The 18,621-nt window shown below is 32.6% G+C and overlaps 1 protein-coding gene across 1 annotated transcript in view; it reads right to left on the reverse strand.

Moving 5' to 3' along the window:
- Positions 1–351: 351 nt before the first annotated feature.
- The window catches only part of CHMP2B (charged multivesicular body protein 2B), a 29,898-nt gene continuing 11,628 nt past the window's right edge, over positions 352–18,621 (reverse strand). The window contains exons 2-6 of the mRNA XM_082460618.1: positions 14,600–14,691; positions 9,246–9,440; positions 5,605–5,707; positions 2,246–2,352; positions 352–2,041 (exon numbers count right to left, since the gene is read on the reverse strand). Coding sequence (XP_082316744.1) covers positions 1,931–2,041; positions 2,246–2,352; positions 5,605–5,707; positions 9,246–9,440; positions 14,600–14,691 — 608 coding nt within the window. The 3' untranslated portion in view covers positions 352–1,930. The remainder of the gene's footprint in view (positions 2,042–2,245; positions 2,353–5,604; positions 5,708–9,245; positions 9,441–14,599; positions 14,692–18,621) is intronic.

Below are 18,621 nucleotides of genomic sequence, written 5' to 3' on the forward strand. Positions count from 1 at the left end.
AGTCTTCTGTGGTATCCATTTTTGACTGAAATTTAAAAAATAAGCTCTAAGACCTATCTGTTTAAAAATGGTTATCCCCTGGAAGTTCTAGGAAAGAAATTATCAGGTAAGTTTCATGTAAAACCACCAAGTCTTAGACTTACTCCATTCACAAACATCAGTCCTGTATCAGCTGCTAATTCTTAAAAAGATAATTATTGTTAAAATGTAAGTAGCAGAGTTATCTAATTTTTCCTTCCAAGAAAGTAATAAAAATCAGTCTTTTGAAAAATTACCAGATATGCATAAAACTTTTAACTTCAGCAGAAACCAAAAATAGAGTTAAAGAGATAAGGGAAAAAAAAAGCATAACAGCAATAAACCTTTATTGGGATTTTTTTTTAACAAAATAATTTTAAAAACAAAACCCCCCACATGTCAACAAGAAAGTAAACAAGAAAGTTAGTTAGCATTATTATGTACATCCAAGAATCAAAACAAGTTCTGGGTTAACATTCCATAATCCAGTAAAATGTTTTGACCCATCAATGTTCAGGGTAACTGCATTTAATATTATCAATAACGGAATCTTATCTTTGAACATTATAAAATGGTTTATGGATTATAGACTGTAAAGTGTAGGTTTTTGTTTTTCCCACCAATCCATATGCCACATGTCTACTAGTCCTAAAATGTATTGATGTTGTCCGTATTAGTCCAAAATATCCATTATCCCAAATCAACCAGGTTACAGCTATCTGATCTCCTCCAGAAGAGTTTTTATGCTGGGATGTGCTAGAACCCATATATGACAACATCATTTTTCAAAGCTAACCTAATTCTAAATTCTAACTAATCTGCCACTTCTTCACTTATTCTCACTTTCTATCCATACATTAAATACCATAGCAACTTTACCTTAAAAAAATGCAGCTAATACATTAATACACATTCAGGCAGTAATTTCGGACAAAGTTGTAGTTTATTTACCATGAAAAAATGCTAATTTTTAAAATTTAGGTTGAGTACTGTCATAGTAGTGTTATTTGAGAATGATGCCTTCAATTTAGAGGGTTCAGTGTACACATTAATACAGTTCAAAACTAAAGAGATTAAATTATAACTCATATGGAGAAAATCTCAGTTCTTGGCAGAAAGATCAAAATATATTGTTTTATTACTATAAAATGTTATTAATTCAGTGTCTCTTTTTGCTAATTATATTTAATTCACTTTTATAAGCTTTACAAAAAAGAGCCTGGATAATTTTTGTAAAAGGCTTCAATTTGAGTTTAAAATGTAATTCTTTTCTGTCAGTTAAAATGATTTAAAGATGTGCACAATATGTTTGTGCTATTTAAGGCAGGTGCCAAGCACATTTTGAAAGGTAAGAAACTTACCAACTAGAATGTTCTCCCAAAGGAAAAAAAAAAGAAAAGCTCATAACAGTTTTTGTTTAAGACAGATGTTTAAATAGCACTCTTCTTTCAGGTAATTTAAAAATAATTTGGCAGCTGAACCACCTATGGTCATAACACATATCGCTAACAAAGGACAAGTTAACAGATACAGAATTAATGATATACTTTTAATATTTTTACAGGTCTCTTTAAGCTGGTGCCTAGTGGCTTTAACAAGATTTGTATTCAGTGAAAAAGATTTAGAAGATAAACGACACTAAGTAATGAATATAATTTCTCTATGCCATGCAGAAAAGTCAACATTTTACACATCATCACTCCTAAACAGTTTTAATTAAAATCCAAACTGTTCCCATTTTTGCATCATTGTCATTCTTTGGCAAAAGATTCAAAACAGCCATGGGTTAGGAAACAACTGTTTACTCATGGTCTTCATTTTTGCAAAATAAATGTGTTTTGTAAAAGGAATCTGCACTGTGCCTGGTTTATACTAAATAATTATAATAGGCAAAATATAATGGCTTTTTTGATTAATCTACTCCTAAAGCTTTGAGTTGCCGTTCAATCTCTTCGTCGGAGATAGTAGCCTTTGAAGTAGAGGCAGATGGTAAGCTTCGGGCTGCTGATGGAGCTTTGGCCATCTATATTAAAGAGAGAAAAAGAGAAAAAATGTGTATTATCAAACTTTTGGGATAGGACATAAAAGATGTGCTGCAAACAGGTGTAATTTACTTTTCAAACAAATATTAAAAACATACAACCTAACATAAAGGAAAACTTAAAACAATTAAGTGACACAAATGGTAGAGAAAATATTTCCAACTGAGAGAATAAGACATTCATACCTTTCCAGAGATTTCAATTCCAATTTCATCAAGAACTTGATTCACAATATCTTGGCTTTCTTCTTCATCATCAGAGCCTTCAAAGATGTCATCAAGTGTGTCATTGACTTGAGAGGAGGGGAGGAAACAAAGCAGTTACTTTCAAACAGATTTCAGGTTAGGTTTATATTTTTAGAAAAAGGCCCAACTATGTAATTTACACAGTACAAATAAAATTTATGAATGGATGGAGAAAAGTAAAGATCTTAGGTAGTTTACATTTAAGTAGAACAGAAAAAAATTAATAAACAGTTTGTGATAAATGGAAAGGTAAATGATTATAAAGCTTCAAAGGGAAGAGAATATATCCACCTGGGGGGAAGTAATATGTGAGATGGTCCTTGAAGGACACATAGAATTTAACCAAACAGAGATAGCGTAGTGTGAGCAAAGACATGGTGGAAGGCAATAGGGAATATATATAAGTAAGAGTAAGTTCCTCTGTTTGGTTATTTAAGATGTATAAAGGGAAAATGGTTGAGAGGGAAAGAATTAAAGCAACTGGCTTGTGATCATTACTAACATGATCACCGGGGAATGCCCCCAGAGAAAGAAAGACAAGTAACCTAGTCTGACCTCTCTGTAAGCACGCTGCTAATTGGGCTCCTGCTAAACAGACTAATATTTGCTAGCAAGAGAGTCCTTGTTTATGGAATGCTCCTAGCAGGATGTTTTTGCTTTGGTATTGCTATAGCTACTATCTATGGGTTTATATCCATGACTCCCTAGAAAATAACACATAAGGTAGGTGACCATCTGAGGTATAAATTTAATATATTTCCTAAAATGCTCTCTTCAACATGAGATGATAAGCAAACCTATTGGACACATCATCTCTTATGCTGGGTCAAAGAGCTTATGTCTGATATGGAAAGAAAAGATCTGGAGAGTCATTTGGGATGTCCCACCACTCTCCTTGTTTTGCATGTGCATCTTAATAGTTTGTATCCTTGACATTGCTACTAAAGCTTGACATTGGTTAAGATCTCTGATTTGCATGAGCATGGTTTGATAATTTAATTTTTTGTGTTAGTTTAATAGTATAAAGTCAGTTGGAAAAAGCTAAAGAGCTTAAGGCCAAAAAAGTGGACTATCATCTCCGAAGAAGTAAAGTGAATGTTAAGACTTTAATTACAATCTCAATTCTTCCACTTAGTACCTGTGCAACTTTGGAGGAAGTCACTTTACCTCTCTGGGCCTCAGTATTTGCATTGACAAAATAAAGGGGCTTGACCTGAAAATTGTTTCTGATTTATAATGTAGGATTTTATTTTGTAGTCAGAAAGAAGCCACTGTGCGAATATGATCGGCACACTCAGAGGTAAGCTTCTAGAAAAATAATTTAGCAGTGATACTCAGATTGTAGTGAAGTAACAAGGGAGGTGGGGAGTCCAGGTCAGAGTTTATAAGGGCCTGAATGAAAAACTGCTTGCAGAAAAAATGAAAGAAAAGGATGGAGGAGAAACACCAGAATGGTGTAATCAGGATGTAATAAAAATTTCCCAAAGATCTTGTTTCCAAAATCTAAATGTGAACAAGCGTTGGCACAACACTGTACAATATAAATTCTAATTGGAGAAAGACATGTCCATTTAAACCTTGAATTTATCTTTGGGTGAAAATACTAATGTTAAAATACCTTACTGAAAAGACAAGTAACCACCAATAACTACTATTCTTTCAGACTCACTTTCAAATTACTAAAACACAAACAAGAACTGTGACAGATACAAGTTTTAAGTACAAGCTTATTGACTCTCTTCATTATAGCTTAATGGAATAGTTAATCCCTCTGTTAAGATCTGCTCACACCTATGCCATCACTGGAATCCACATAAACATATTAGATACCGTGATCATTATATAAATGACAATTCTCTCAGTCATTAAAAATTCACTAATGATGTCTTTGAAAAATTATATTTTTGAAAGTAAAGGTTCAAAGTAAAAACTTAAGTAAACAATTTTTGGAACTATCAAAGATACATGTACAGTATCATTAAACCTTAGAAGGAAAACAGATACTCTGAAATAGAATACTAGAACAAAGGTAAATTTCATAATCCTAGTAATTTAATTAGATACTATTTTATGCAATAAATGCCGTTAAATTAAAATGCTAGCAGATAAGCAGAACTAAACTGGCGTATCCCGACACAGTTGTAAAACAATTAGAAAATATCTTTGCAAAATAATGATGCCAGCTTTGACATATCATACAAATAATGATTCAATGTTGACCAGGGTGTTGTGAAGGGTCACTCATTCGTTATCGGTGAAATAAAGATGGGCATAGTCCTTCTGGAAAAAGTCTGGTAGTATGAATCAAAAGCTTTATAAAAGTTAATACTCTAAGAACATTGAAGAAATTCAGACAAAGAAACATATTTATCAAAGGATTATCAAATACATTGAACATTTTAAAACAATCTTATTGGCCAATGTAAGAATGGTTCAATAAATTAGGGTATATTGATGTTACATAATATTAAAGCCATTAAAAAAAAAAGACTCCAGAGAAAATTCAAGGTAATGAGTACATGTTTATGTTATACTACTGTTTTTTAAAGGCAAGGTTAAGATTCAAAATTGTCCATGTTATATTATCTCACTTTAGAAGACATGGAAAAATATAGGAAAGACATATACAATGTTAACACTAAGTATATCTGGGTGGTGTGATAAATTTTTTTTATAGCTTTGTTCATTTTAGTCCTCATATTTCCACCACAGCCTGTAGTTTATACTCAAAAAGAAGAAAATTAAATATTAAATTTAGACTCTGGAAAGGGAAAAAGAAAAAAGAATGAAAGAACTCCGTTTTCTCTACCTCCAATATAAATAGATTTTCTATAGCATGAAATATATACATTAAATTTAGATATAGATAGATATACATTAGATATTCTATAGTATGAAAAAATATAAGTATATCTTTTATATATATTCATAGATCTTCTCTAGTATGAAAGGATCAACACAACTCTTAAACTATCTAACTTATACCAGGAAGAGGTATTTTATTCACAAGTTGGTTTGGGTCCTCTAATCAACAAAGTAAAACTGCTGAGGCCAATATGGCATAGAAATATGGCATCACATATTTTATATTTTTCCTTCAGTTAAATGTTAATAGAATTTTGAGCCTTCTATAAAAATACAATGAAATTACAATATAGTCATCTATCTAGAAGGGAGCTGTATCATTTCTTTTCTCATCATTTGTGCCTTCGTGGATGAGAATATGAGGTTGCTAGTAAATAAACTTGTTAATTCAAAGAGAAAAACCTGTAAATTTCATTACAAGTTATTAAACTTACTCATTTCTTCAGTCATTTCCATTTTCATGTTTTCCTTCTGGAAATTCTGCATTGTTTGTAATGTCTTTTGTGGATCCATCTTCTTGTTAACTGCCTGCATTGTCTAAATATATGAAAAGATTCACGTTAGCTACATAATTATGAAAATTTTACTATGGAATAAGTCCAAAGGGAGCACATCAAAAAAAGGCAGGTTTCTTAAAGATATTCTACCATAATCAAACATAATAGTATTAGTATTCTAGAAAAAAATGAAATGCTCATTTGGAAACCACCTGCTTAACATCTATATAATAAAGACAACTGCGAAAAACCTCATCTGAACAGTAGGCAAAAAATTATATAATAAAAAACACTGACAACATAAAATCCACTGCTACTCAAATGGGAAAACTACATTTGCCTATAATGTGGCAAGCAGGTAATATCTAAATTAAAAAGAATTTTTAAATTTTTTCAAAAATTTTCAAAAGTTTTAATGTCTAAATTAAAGGATATACTGGCATACATATTTAACCTATTAATTCATTTTAAACCATGATTTCAAGAAATGTTCAAAACATTGAGTTTTGCAAAAATACGTGAAAAGAATTCTCTTACATTTTATATTCACAACCACTTTTATTAAAAGAAATTAATGCCACCTAGTAAGACCAAAATATTTTATATATTATTATTATATGTGTCTGTGTATATATTATATGTGTGTATTATATGAAATATGTCAGTTTCAAAGATACAAAGCCAAACACAGTCTTTTATGCATGCTGCAGTCAAAGTAATCTTTGCAAGTGTGACACTGTACTCCCCCCACCCCCCACCAGCCCACACATATCTAACTCTCCAGTGGCTCTGCATTGCTTTTAGTATTAAAAGCCAAATTCCATAATTGACCTGTGATACCAAGCACCATTTGAACTCTGCTTAACAAGCCAGTCTCATTCTACACCACTGCCCTCTAGACACACTGATCTTATATTTCCTTAAATGTGCCATGTTTCCTCCCGCCACAGGACCTTTGCATATACTGTCTCTCACCTGGAATGCTCTTCTTTATTTGCTTTCACTATCAATACTTCAGATTTCAGTTTATATACAACTTTCTTAGGGAAGTAGTCCCTGACACCCTAGGTTAGAATAGATACCCCTATTAAATCCTTCTCACTATAGATAAAATTTTATTTATTGGTGTAAATTATATTACTTTACTCGCAAATTACATTATTGTTACAAAAATATACTAAAAACAACAATGATGCTGACAGTGATAATAGAGCAGCTAATGCCTATATATATTAGCTTTCTGTGTGCCAGGCACTGTTCTAAGAACTTTACATATAATAATATTTAAAGTTAATTGACATTTAAACCTAACAAGTCTTTATGTGCTAGGTATTACCATTTCCCCTCCATTACAAATGGAGAATGAAGGTATAGGAAGGTGAAATAGCTTGCTAAGGTCACATAGCTACCAAGTGAGATCTGAACCCAAGTAATCTGACTCCAAAGCTTATGTTTTTAATCACTGCACTAAACTACATCTCAAATGGGCTGCTTTTTAAATAGACTTTAACCTATTACAGGTTAAGCCCTTGCCTGGTTTTGCTTTCCATTTCATCTCCATCACTTATTATAATTCCTACTTAGGGGACCTAAACAAATATTTCCTGAATTAATAAATTTCTGAGAAATTTAAGTGAAAACTAATTCATACATTGCTATATGGCAGGACCACATTAGGTACCTTTTCCTCCCCTATCACTTGCAGAAAATTGCAAAATGAGCAGTCTTCCTCCTCAACATTATTGAAACGTTATCCAGTCCAGGTGTGTGATCTTCAGATATGACCTTTTCCTCAAATTAGACAGATGTTTAGTTCTGTCAACTTGGTAAAACCAAAAAAGGGAAAAAAAGTTTTTGCCTTTGACTGTGTTTTTCACTGTAAAATGACTAAGATTCCTAGAGAGTAAAAACTAACAGAATGAAGCTATATTGAAACATTCTGTTTTTTTAAGGAACACATGTGCCACTGTACATAAGATGGACACATTCTATTTTCATGTGTCCTGAGGTCTAAAAGGCAATTATACTTGATCCTCATTATTTCTGGATTCCTTAGTTTTGAATTTGCCTACTCACTAAAATATATTTGTAACAAGTCAACACTTGCAGTACTTTTGTGCTCATTTGTTGACATGTGCAGAGCTGCAAAACATCTGAGTCACCCAACACACGTTTCCAGCTTAGTTCAAGCAAGGTGACACTCTGCCATCTTGACTCAGCACTAATACTGTAAATTCGTGTCTTCTTTGTGGTTTATTTTGTGCCTTTGGTTGGTTGGGGGTTAAAATGTACTAAAGTGTGGTCTAGCGTTTCTAAATGCAAGAAGTCCATGACGTGCCTTGGATCAAATGTGGAAAAATTGGAAAAAATACAAATGTGGAGAAAATACATTTGTTAGATTAGCTTTTTTCAGGCATGAGTTACAGTGCTGCTGACCATGAGTTCAATGTTAATGATCAACTATGATAAGTAAGGTGTCTTTCAACAGAAACATATAAAACAAGGTTACGTATAGACTGGTTGACAAAAATTGTGATCAAAGGCTCACAGGAACCTAAGTCTGCATTTCCCCTAGGAGCAATGGTTTGATATTCCCTAATTCAGTATTCCTGACTTTATAGAACGTAACTACTGCAAATAATGAGAATCAACTGTTATGTACTATTTTCCTAATATAAACCTGTACTTTCTCTCCTCTGTGGCTTTTCTTCCTTTTGCTCTTCACATTCATATTCTTTCTTCCCTTTATTTAAAGCCTAGTGATATTTAAGACCTAGGTCTTCTGCAAAGTCTTTCAGATCAAGTATAATTGCCTTTTAGACTGCAGAACACAGGGAAATAGAATGTGTCCATCTTATGTACAGTAAGTACTATTCAAGGATCTGTGCAGTTTACTGAAACCTAGCATAGACTGATGTATAGAGAGTTTCCTTTTCAGACACATCTTAACCTCCTCCCATCCCCGACTGAACTATATAAGATCTGTGAGAGCAGAGCCTTTGTCTTGAACTTCTGATTTCTCACAATTCTTAATATACATCAAAGAGCTCATTATTTATTAAATGTCTGAAAGGCTCACAGTCCTTTGAGTTCTATAGTAAGAACACTAATTTTTTTTAATGTAAAGACTGTAAGTTAAACTTAAGTTCCTGATAAAAATTAACTGATAAATTCTTCTCACAATACTCATGTGTCCTTGACACATTCATGAAAATGAATCAAGAGAAAATTATTATTCAAATTATTATACCAAAACTTATGGCATAATGAAATAAGGCCAAAAATCTTAAAATGATGTTTTAAGTCAATTTTAAAAATTTAGAAGCTACATATAGTCTTGGAACAGTGGAACTGCCCTGGAACAAAAAATTTTATATTAAAACAAATCAATAAAAAAATCTAGAAATATTTATCTGGATTATGTAGTATTATAACTCATTTTATTAAAAATTACAAAGATTCTGTACCACATATATATCAGAAGGTGCTTTAAATTTAATTTGAATCTAATCTGAATACTGACATTTAAATATCTCAGATAAAATCATAAAGCTATGGATACAAAAGTTCCCACTTACTTTTGCTGTAGTAGACATTGCTCCTGCCATCTTCATCTGGGAATTCATCACTTTTGTTTGTGTGGACATAGACGTGACTTTTGAACTTACAGCAAAAGTTCTTGTTTTCTGTTTCCTTAGATGTACAAGCTGTTTGGCTAAAACTCTGCAAGCTTCTTTATTACCAATCTTGGCCATTTTCTTAATTTCTAATTCCTAAGAGAGGAAATAAAAAGAGGGGAACAAAATCATTAAGGGGGAGTCCTCAATGATTTAAGAAGAATAGACTGAACATATATAATATACCATTTCACCCTGATTATGAAGAGAAAGAGGCTAGTATAAAGCCACAGAAATAGTAATTAGAGAGGGAAATTTATTCTACATGTTTACATGGAATAGAGAGAACTAGTACCTTCATCCAGAAATACAAAACAAGTGTACAAAACAGTACTCACATAAAGCCCAGAAGAGAATTTAAAAACTCAAACCAAAAGCAGGTAGGAAAAAAAGGAAAAAATAAATAATCAAACGAAGAGTTGGTAGGAGATAGCAAAAAAGAAGACCACAATGGTATAGTTAAAGCTAGTAATATAGACAATCATGTTAGGTGAAAAGGTCCATCTCCATCTCAAATAAAAGGCAGACTGTTAGATTAGATAAGAACATAAAGGCAATTATATGCTATCTCAAGAAACCAACTTTAATTACCAAAACAAAGCTACGTAAAAGGATAGAAAAATATATTCTATACAAATACTTATTAAAATCTGGAAATTTGGAGTGGTTACATTAACCAGATCAAAAAAGCTTAAAAAAAGGAGTATTACCAGAATAAAAAGGGGCATTTCATAATAATAAAGGAATTAATACATAAAGGTGTCAAAACAATCCTAAATGTGTACGCACCTAAAACAGTACTTCCAAATTTATGAAGCAGAAACTGACAGAACTGAAAGGCGTAACAGACAAATACATAACTAGGATGAGGGGTATCAACAACTCCTTTCTGAAGTATATTGCTTTACTTGTTAGGACAAATGGACAGAAAATCTGTAATGATACAGAAGATTTACAAAAACACTATCACCAACTTGACCTAAGCAACATTTACTAAAAGCTCCATCGCCAACAGCAGAATACTCACTCTTTCCAAGTGTACACTAAAAAAAAAAAAAATCACCAAAATATATCATATTCTGTAACAGAAAACAAGGCTCAACAAATATAAAAGGATTGAAAGCATACGAGGTATGATCTCTAACTACAGTAAAATTAAACTAGAAAGCAGTAAGAAAAATATGAAAGGAAAAACAGAAGCAGATATCAAACAATGTGGTTTGAAATAAGTCATGGGTTAAAGAAAAAAATCAGAGGGGAAATGAGATAATATTTTAAATTAATAAAATGAAAATGCCCCATATCAAAACGTGTGAGCTGCAGTTAAAAATAATTCTTAGAAATGTATAGCGTTAGAGCTTACATTAAAAAAATGAATATCTCGTCAGCTTCAAAACAGAGAAAGTAGAAAGAAGAGCAAATAAAACATAAAGTAGGGCTTCCCTGGTGGCGCAGTGGTTGAGAATCTGCCTGCCAATGCAGGGGACACGGGTTCGAGCCCTGGTCTGGGAAGATCCCACATGCCGCAGAGCAGCTGGGCCCGTGAGCCACAGTTACTGAGCCTGCGCGTCTGGAGCCTGTGCTCCGCAACAACAGAGGCCGTGATAGTGAGAGGCCCGTGCACTGCGATGAAGAGTGGCCCCCACTTGCCACAACTAGAGAAAGCCCTCGCATAGAGACGAAGACCCAACACAGCCAAAAATACATAAATAAATAAAAATTAAAAAAAAATAAAGTAAACAAAAGGAAGGAAATAATATAAACAAGAAAAGAAATCTGTGAACTAGGAAAGAAAAAAATACAGAAAATAAATGAGATCAAAGGCTGGTTTTTTACAAGAAATTGATCAAATTGATAAACCATCAGCCAGTCAGAAGAGGGAGAAAAAACCGAGACAGACAGAACACACAAACGATAAATATTGGGAATGTAAAGGGAGGCATCACTTTATATCCTAAAGATGTTAAAGAATAATAAAAAATATTATAAACACGACGTCATTACCTTTTAAAATTTAGTAGAAATGGGCAAATTACTTGACAGATGCACACTACCAAATCTCATTCAGAAAGGTAGATAGCGTGATCCATTCTATATCTATTTTCTAAAAATTGAAAATTTTAGAATTTAAAAATCTATCCACAAAGATAGATTTTTGTGTAGCTTAAAGTCTATCCACAAAGAAAACTTCACTCCCAATGGCTTTACTGATGAAACCTTTCAAACATTTAAGAAAGAAATACACAAACCCTTCCAGTAAATGAAACAGGAAGGGACACTTGCCAATTCATGCTTTAAGGTCAGCAGTACTCTGATGTCAAAACCATATAAAGACACTATACAAAGAGATAACTACAAATTAACAGTTTTTATGAAGAGATGCTAATATTCTTATGAAAATTTCAGCAAATTGAAATAAAAGTATTTTTAAAAAATTCATCATTACCAATGAAGTTTATCCCAGTAGCAAAAGCTTGATTCAGCTTTGGAATTCAACTTTGGAATTCATCAATGATGTAATTCACTATACTAACAGACTAAAGAAGAAGAACTACATAATCATCATTTCAATAGATGCCAAAAAAAAAAAAAAATCACTTGACAAAATTAATTCCCCATAAAAACTCTCAACAAACTAGATGCAAAAGGAACTTCCTCAACCTGAGAAAGGGTCTCTACAAAAAGCCTACAGTTAATATCATACTTAATGATGAAAGACTGAATGTCTTCCCCTAAAGTCAATAAAAAGGTTATAAACCACTTTTAACATTGGAAGTTCTGGCCAGTGTAATAAGGTATAAAAAAAAAAGCATCAAGATTGAAAAGGAAGATGAAAAATTTTATTTACACAGATGACATGATTGTCTATGTAGAAACAGACAATAGAATAGAATAAAATAGAACAGAATCCACAAACAGGCTACTAGAATAAGTGAGTTTAGGAAGGTTACAGGATAAAAGATCAATATACAAAAAAGTGAATGTATTTCTAAATACCAGCAAAACAAAATCAGAAATCTGATGAAAGAAGCACAGGATCAGTATAATTACAAGTGCAAACACTGCTGAGAAAAATTTTAATCTAAATAAATAGAGAGATATAGCATGCTCATGGGTTGAAAGATTAATATTGTTAAGATGGCAAATTGTTCAATGTAATCCCAATCAAAATCTGATCCTTTTTTGTAGAAATTGACAAGTTTACTTTAAAGTTCATAGGGAAATACAAAGCACCTAAACTAGCCAAAACAATTTTAAAAAGAAGCACAAAACTTAAGGGTTAATGCTATATAACTTTAAGACTTAATTATTAAGTGTTAGTAAAAACAGTGTGGTATTGGCTTAAAAACAGTCATGTAGTAAAGCAATTATACTCTAATAAAGATGTTAAAAAAAAAAAAAAGTTATATAGGTCAATGGAATAGCATAGAGTCAAGAATGAGGCCCACGTGTATTTGAACAAAGGATTTTCCGCAAAGATGACAAGATATTTGAATAGGGAAACAAATGATGATGGAACAACTGAATATCCAGATGCAAAATGTGAACCTCTACCCTTACCTGACAACACAGTAAAATTTAATTCAGTAAGATTCACAGTCCTAAATGTAAGAACTGAAATTATAATACTTCTAGAAGAAAATCTCAGAAAAAATATTAGTGACTTAGGGTTAGGCAAAGATTTCTTAGATAGGACACTAAAAGTACTAAATAACAGAAGAAAAAAATAATAAATTTCACTTGATCAAAATAAAAATCTTCTGTTCCTCAAAAGACACCCTTAGGGAAATAAAGGACCAAGCCAAGAACTGGAAAAAATAACTGCAAAACATATATTTAATAAAGCACTTGCATTCAGAATATATAAAGAACTCTCACAACTAAATAATTAGAAAACAACTTGATGAAAAAAATAGATAAAATATTTCAATAGACACTTTGGCAAAGAGAATATGTAAATGGTGAACAGGCACATGAAAAGATGCTGAACATCATTAGTGATTAGGGAAATGCAATTTAAAATGACAATCTACTACACACCACTAGAATGGATAAAATATAAAGACTGTAAACTCCAGCTATTGGCTGGGATGTGAAACAATTTTACTCTCATATATAACTGGTGGGAACAGAAAATATTATAGTTATATATATATTCTCATATATAACTGGTGGGAACAACAACTTTGAAAAATTGTTTAGCATTCTTATACAGTCAAACATACATTTAACCTGTGATCTACCAAGCAATCCCACCCCTAGGAAACATATGTTCAAACAAAGACTTCAACTGAATGTTTATAACAACCTTTATCAAAATAGCCGAAACCTGGGAATAACCCAAATGTCCACTGGCTGGTGAATGGGATAGACAAAATGTGAAATGTCCACACAGTGAAATAACATTCATCAATAAAAAGGAGTTAGTATTCATATATGTAACAACACTGATTAATCTCAAAATAATTATGAATGAAAGAAGCCATATAAAAATGAATTCACTTTATGATTCCATCTATATAGAATTCTAGGAAATGTAAACTAATCTACAATGACAGATCAGTGTTGCCTAACTATGGAGGGAAACAGGGAGGGATGGGTAGAAGGGATTACAAAGGGAAAAAGGAAACTTTTGGGGATGATGGTCATTACCTTGACTGTAGTAATGGTTTCATGAGTTAATACATATGTCAAAATGTATCAACTTGTATGCTTTAAAAATGTACAGTCAACTGCATGTCAATTATACCTCAATCATGCTGGTTTTTAAAAATATTTTAAGCAACATACATTTAAAAGTATAACATAAAAATACAGAAAGATAGCCAATCTATTAAAAAAGTACATTTATTATCACAGACCCAATAACAGTTAAAATATCAAGTAAGACACCTATGAGTTAACAATTATTTTCTGGTAACACTGTCTTGTTTTCTAGGACTATTTTATCTTTGCTGTTAACTGACAAGAAGGTGGCTCTGTTTTGAGCAATATTTCTTCCTAGGCATTCATGTCTTTCACAAACTGAAGAATATAATCAGCAGAATACACAATACACAGAATCCTGATAAAAGTCAGCAGAATGACACAGTAAACAAAGGTAAGCAGAAATTGCAGGAAGACGTTAAATGTCATTTCTTAGTAAAGTAAATCACTTACCACCTGTCGTGTCTTTTTCCTAGTTAGCTAATTATTCCAACACTGATTTCTAAATTTGTTTGAAAAGTTAAAATGAAATTTAATGTTCTACTTACCAGCTGTTTTTCTTGTTTCTCTAAAGCTGCTCGATCTCTGATTATAGCCCTCTGTGTACCTCGTAACTCTCGATTCTGTTCCTTTATTACATCTAAGAGAACCACAAAAGACACCTAAATGTATGAGTTGTAAAATCTTCTTCAATACCATTTAAAATATTGGACTCAGAAACCTCAATTAAAAAAATAAATAAACCTTAATTTACAAGGTGTTAAATTTTTTTTGTTTCAATTCAATATACTAAAAATTAATCAAATGTTAAAACAAATTATAAATATTGATTATATAAAAAACTACAGAAGTGCAAATATGCAAATACGCTATAGTTTGGCCAAAAGTATATATAAATCACAGTAAAATACTCCCTTAGAGAACTGATTATTATACAATGTTTTATATGGCATATATATATATGTCATATGCATACACACGTGCACGCGCACACACACACCCTTTTCATCTCTCCTTACTCCAGTATTACATGAAATTCCAAGAAGGAAGACAAGCAATGTGTTTATTACATCTTTTTTCCTACACTAAGTCATCATAACAGAGTGAAGCAGTTGACCTTCCAATGAAGCAGACCTGGATTTGAATCGCACCTCTGCCACTTGATAATTATATGATGATACCTTGCAAAGTTAGTTAACACTCTAAGCCTCAGGTTTCTTACAAAATTAGGATTGTTGTTAAGGAGTAAATAACATACACAATGCCCTGATATATTGTAAGTGTCCAGTCATTGTTAATGTCTTTCTCATTTATCTCAATTCATCTGGATCCACCGGTCTCACCTTTTTTTTTAAAAAGATTTTTTTGATGTGGACCATTTTTAAAGTCTTTATTGAATTTGTTACAATATTGCTTCTGTTTTATGTTTTGGTTTTTTGGCTGTGAGGCATATGGGATCTTAGCTCCCCGACCAGGGGTCGAACCCACACCCCCTGCATTGGAAGGCGAAGTCTTAACCACTGGACTGCCAGGGAAGTCCCAGTCTTACCTTTTGCAGACTTAAAATATTAGTCTGAGACTGACAGACTATCATTTGGGTTAACTGTTACTAAACAGTGATTTCTTCAAAGGATCACAGATATGGATAGTAATGTTTGCCAAAACTCTTCCCTCATTGTCAGGAATCTTGCTAAGTGCTTTACATACAGTATACAGTATAATGTTCACAATAATGCCATGGAGTTGATTTTTCTATTATTTTATATATATGAGAAAACTAAGTGTTAGCAAGTTTAAATAATGTGCCCAAGGAATCCAAGTGTTGTCTCCTGAATCAGTGATCTTAATCATTTCACTAGAGTACCTTTTTAGTAAAGAGGTAGATTTAAAACCACCACCATCACAACAGAAAGAACAGTCTCTTCATCAAATGGCACTGGGAAAACTAGATATCCACATGACACACACACAAAAAAAGAAATTGGACCCCTACCTAACACCATATATAAAAATTAACTTATAAAAGATTAATGACCCAAATATAAGAGCTAAAATCATAAAACTCAGAAGAAAACACAGGAGTAAATCTACATGATTTGGGATTTGGCAATTGATTCTTAGATATGACACTAAAAGCACAAGCAACAAAAGAAAAAAATAGATAAACTGGACTTCATGAAAATTAAAAACTGTGATTAAAGGACATTATCAAATGAAAAGACAGTGTAGAAAATGGGAGGAAATATATGTAAATTATATGAGTCTAGTATCCAGAATATATAAAAAACTCTGACAACTCAAAAACAAAAGACAAATAACTCAATAAATGAGTGAAGGCCTTGAATAGACATTTCTCCAAAGAAGATACACAAATGGCCAATAAACACTTGGAAAAGATGCAAAATATCATTAGTCATTAGGAAAACCAGATACCACTCCACATCTGCCAAAATGGCTATAATCAAAAACAGGAAAATAAGTGTTGATTTGCCAGTAGGAATGTAAATTATTTCAGCCACTGTGGATAACAGTTTGGTGGTTCCTCAAAAAGTTAAACATAAAATTACCAAATCACCTCACAATTCCCCTCCTAGGTATTCACCCAAAAAAACTGAAACAAGTACCTAAACAAATACTCTACACAAATGCAGCGCTATTTACAATAGTCAACAGGTGGAAACAACTCAAATATCCGTGAACTGATGAATTCATAAACAAACTGTGGTATATACATATAATATAATGGAATATTGTTCAGTTATTTTAAAAAATGAAGTACTGATACATACTGCAACATGGATAAACCTCAAAAGCGTGCTAAGTGAAAGAAGCCAGTTACAAATGGTCTTTTATGATTATACTCATATGAAATATCCAGAATAGGTAAATCCACAAAGACAGAAAGCAGACTGATAGTTGCCAGGAGTTGGAGAGAGGGGGGAACGGATGAGTCACTACTTAATGGATATAAGGTTTTATTTTAAAGTGATGAAAATGTTTTAGAACTAGAGATGGTGGTTATACACCATTGTGAATGTACGAAATGCTACAGACCTGTTCACTCTAAAATGATTAATGTCATGTGACTTTCATCTCAATTAAAACAGCAGCAAAGCCAGCAACCGTTACCTTTTTAGTGATGGAGCACCACAACTTATATTCTACACATTTCTGTTTTAATGAAACTTTACTCAGAATACAAATAACTAATTACACTGAGTAATAGACACTATAGTAAGTGCTTCACAACAACCTCCAAAGGTAGGTACTATTATCTCACTTGTTTCAAAGGGGGGGAATTGATATTTGGTGAGGTAATCTGCCCAAGGGAGAAAAAGTGGTAGGATTCACATACAGCCATTCTGATTCCAAGGCCTCTGATTTTAAATATGCTATTACACTGTGAAGCTTTTAGGAAAACAAAAAGTAAAGTTATCAGAGATATAATCCTTATAAATATAGATCCATATCAATAAAAATACTGTTAAAACAGAATGAAAAACATTTCAAGTCATTATATAGAATATAACTAATCAACTACAATGACTTTCTGAATAAAAGTTAAAATAAGATGCCAGAGCTCCTATATCCTACATACAAGACATCTATTTCTCCTCCTTTACTCACTCTGTTTCTCAGTGAAGTTATATTGGTGGACATCTCATGCTCAGGATTTACTAAGAACACATTCTATATGTTCCTTAAACATAAGCATATGAAACCATACAATATCTATATGGGAGGTGAAACGAGAGGGAGCTCTCTCCCTCCACCAACTTCCTTCTGGATGGGAAACGTGTTTCATTTAAAAAAGAGGGAAGGAGATATTCTATAGACAAATATATTTGGGAAATGTTCAAGTTGGAAAAAAAAAATAAACCGATTTGTTTGCTTCAAGGCTTCTAAGAACATTTAACATAAGAATATACATTATCAATCTTTAAGGGGAGAATATGTGAGATTGTTTCCCAAATTTATTAAGCCAAGGATCCCTTTTAAGAAATCTCTATTAACATTTCTCAGATATAACTGTTTCATGGAGCATTGGTCGGGATCCTATTCTAAAATAACATGACTTATTAGTTTGCTAGGGCTATCATAACAAACACCTCAGACTGAGTGTTTAAACAACAGAAATTTATTTTCTCCTAGTTCTGGAGGCTGTAAATCCAAGATTAAGGTGCTGGCAGGGTTGGTTTTTCCTGAGCCCTCTCTCCTTGGCATGCAGATGTCCACCTTCTTGCTGTGTCCTCACATGGCCTCTTATCTGTGTGTGCCCATCCCTGGTATCTCTTCCTCTTCTTATAGGGACACCAGTCGTATTGGATTAGGGCTCCACCCTCATGATCTCATTTAACCTTAATAATCTCCCTAAAGACCCTTTCTCCAAATACAGTCACATTAGGAGTTGGGGCTTCAACATACCAATTTTAAGGGGACATAATTAGGTCCACAACACATGATATTTTTCCTCTGACACGTACAGATTCATACTAAACAAAATAACAAAGAAAGCTCTCATTTCCCCTTTCAAAACAATCATCAGCCTTTTCATCCTCAACATTTAAAC

Source organism: Balaenoptera physalus (genome assembly GCF_965194825.1).
Source record: "Balaenoptera physalus genome assembly, chromosome: 4".
Taxonomy (NCBI): Eukaryota; Metazoa; Chordata; class Mammalia; order Artiodactyla; family Balaenopteridae; genus Balaenoptera; species Balaenoptera physalus.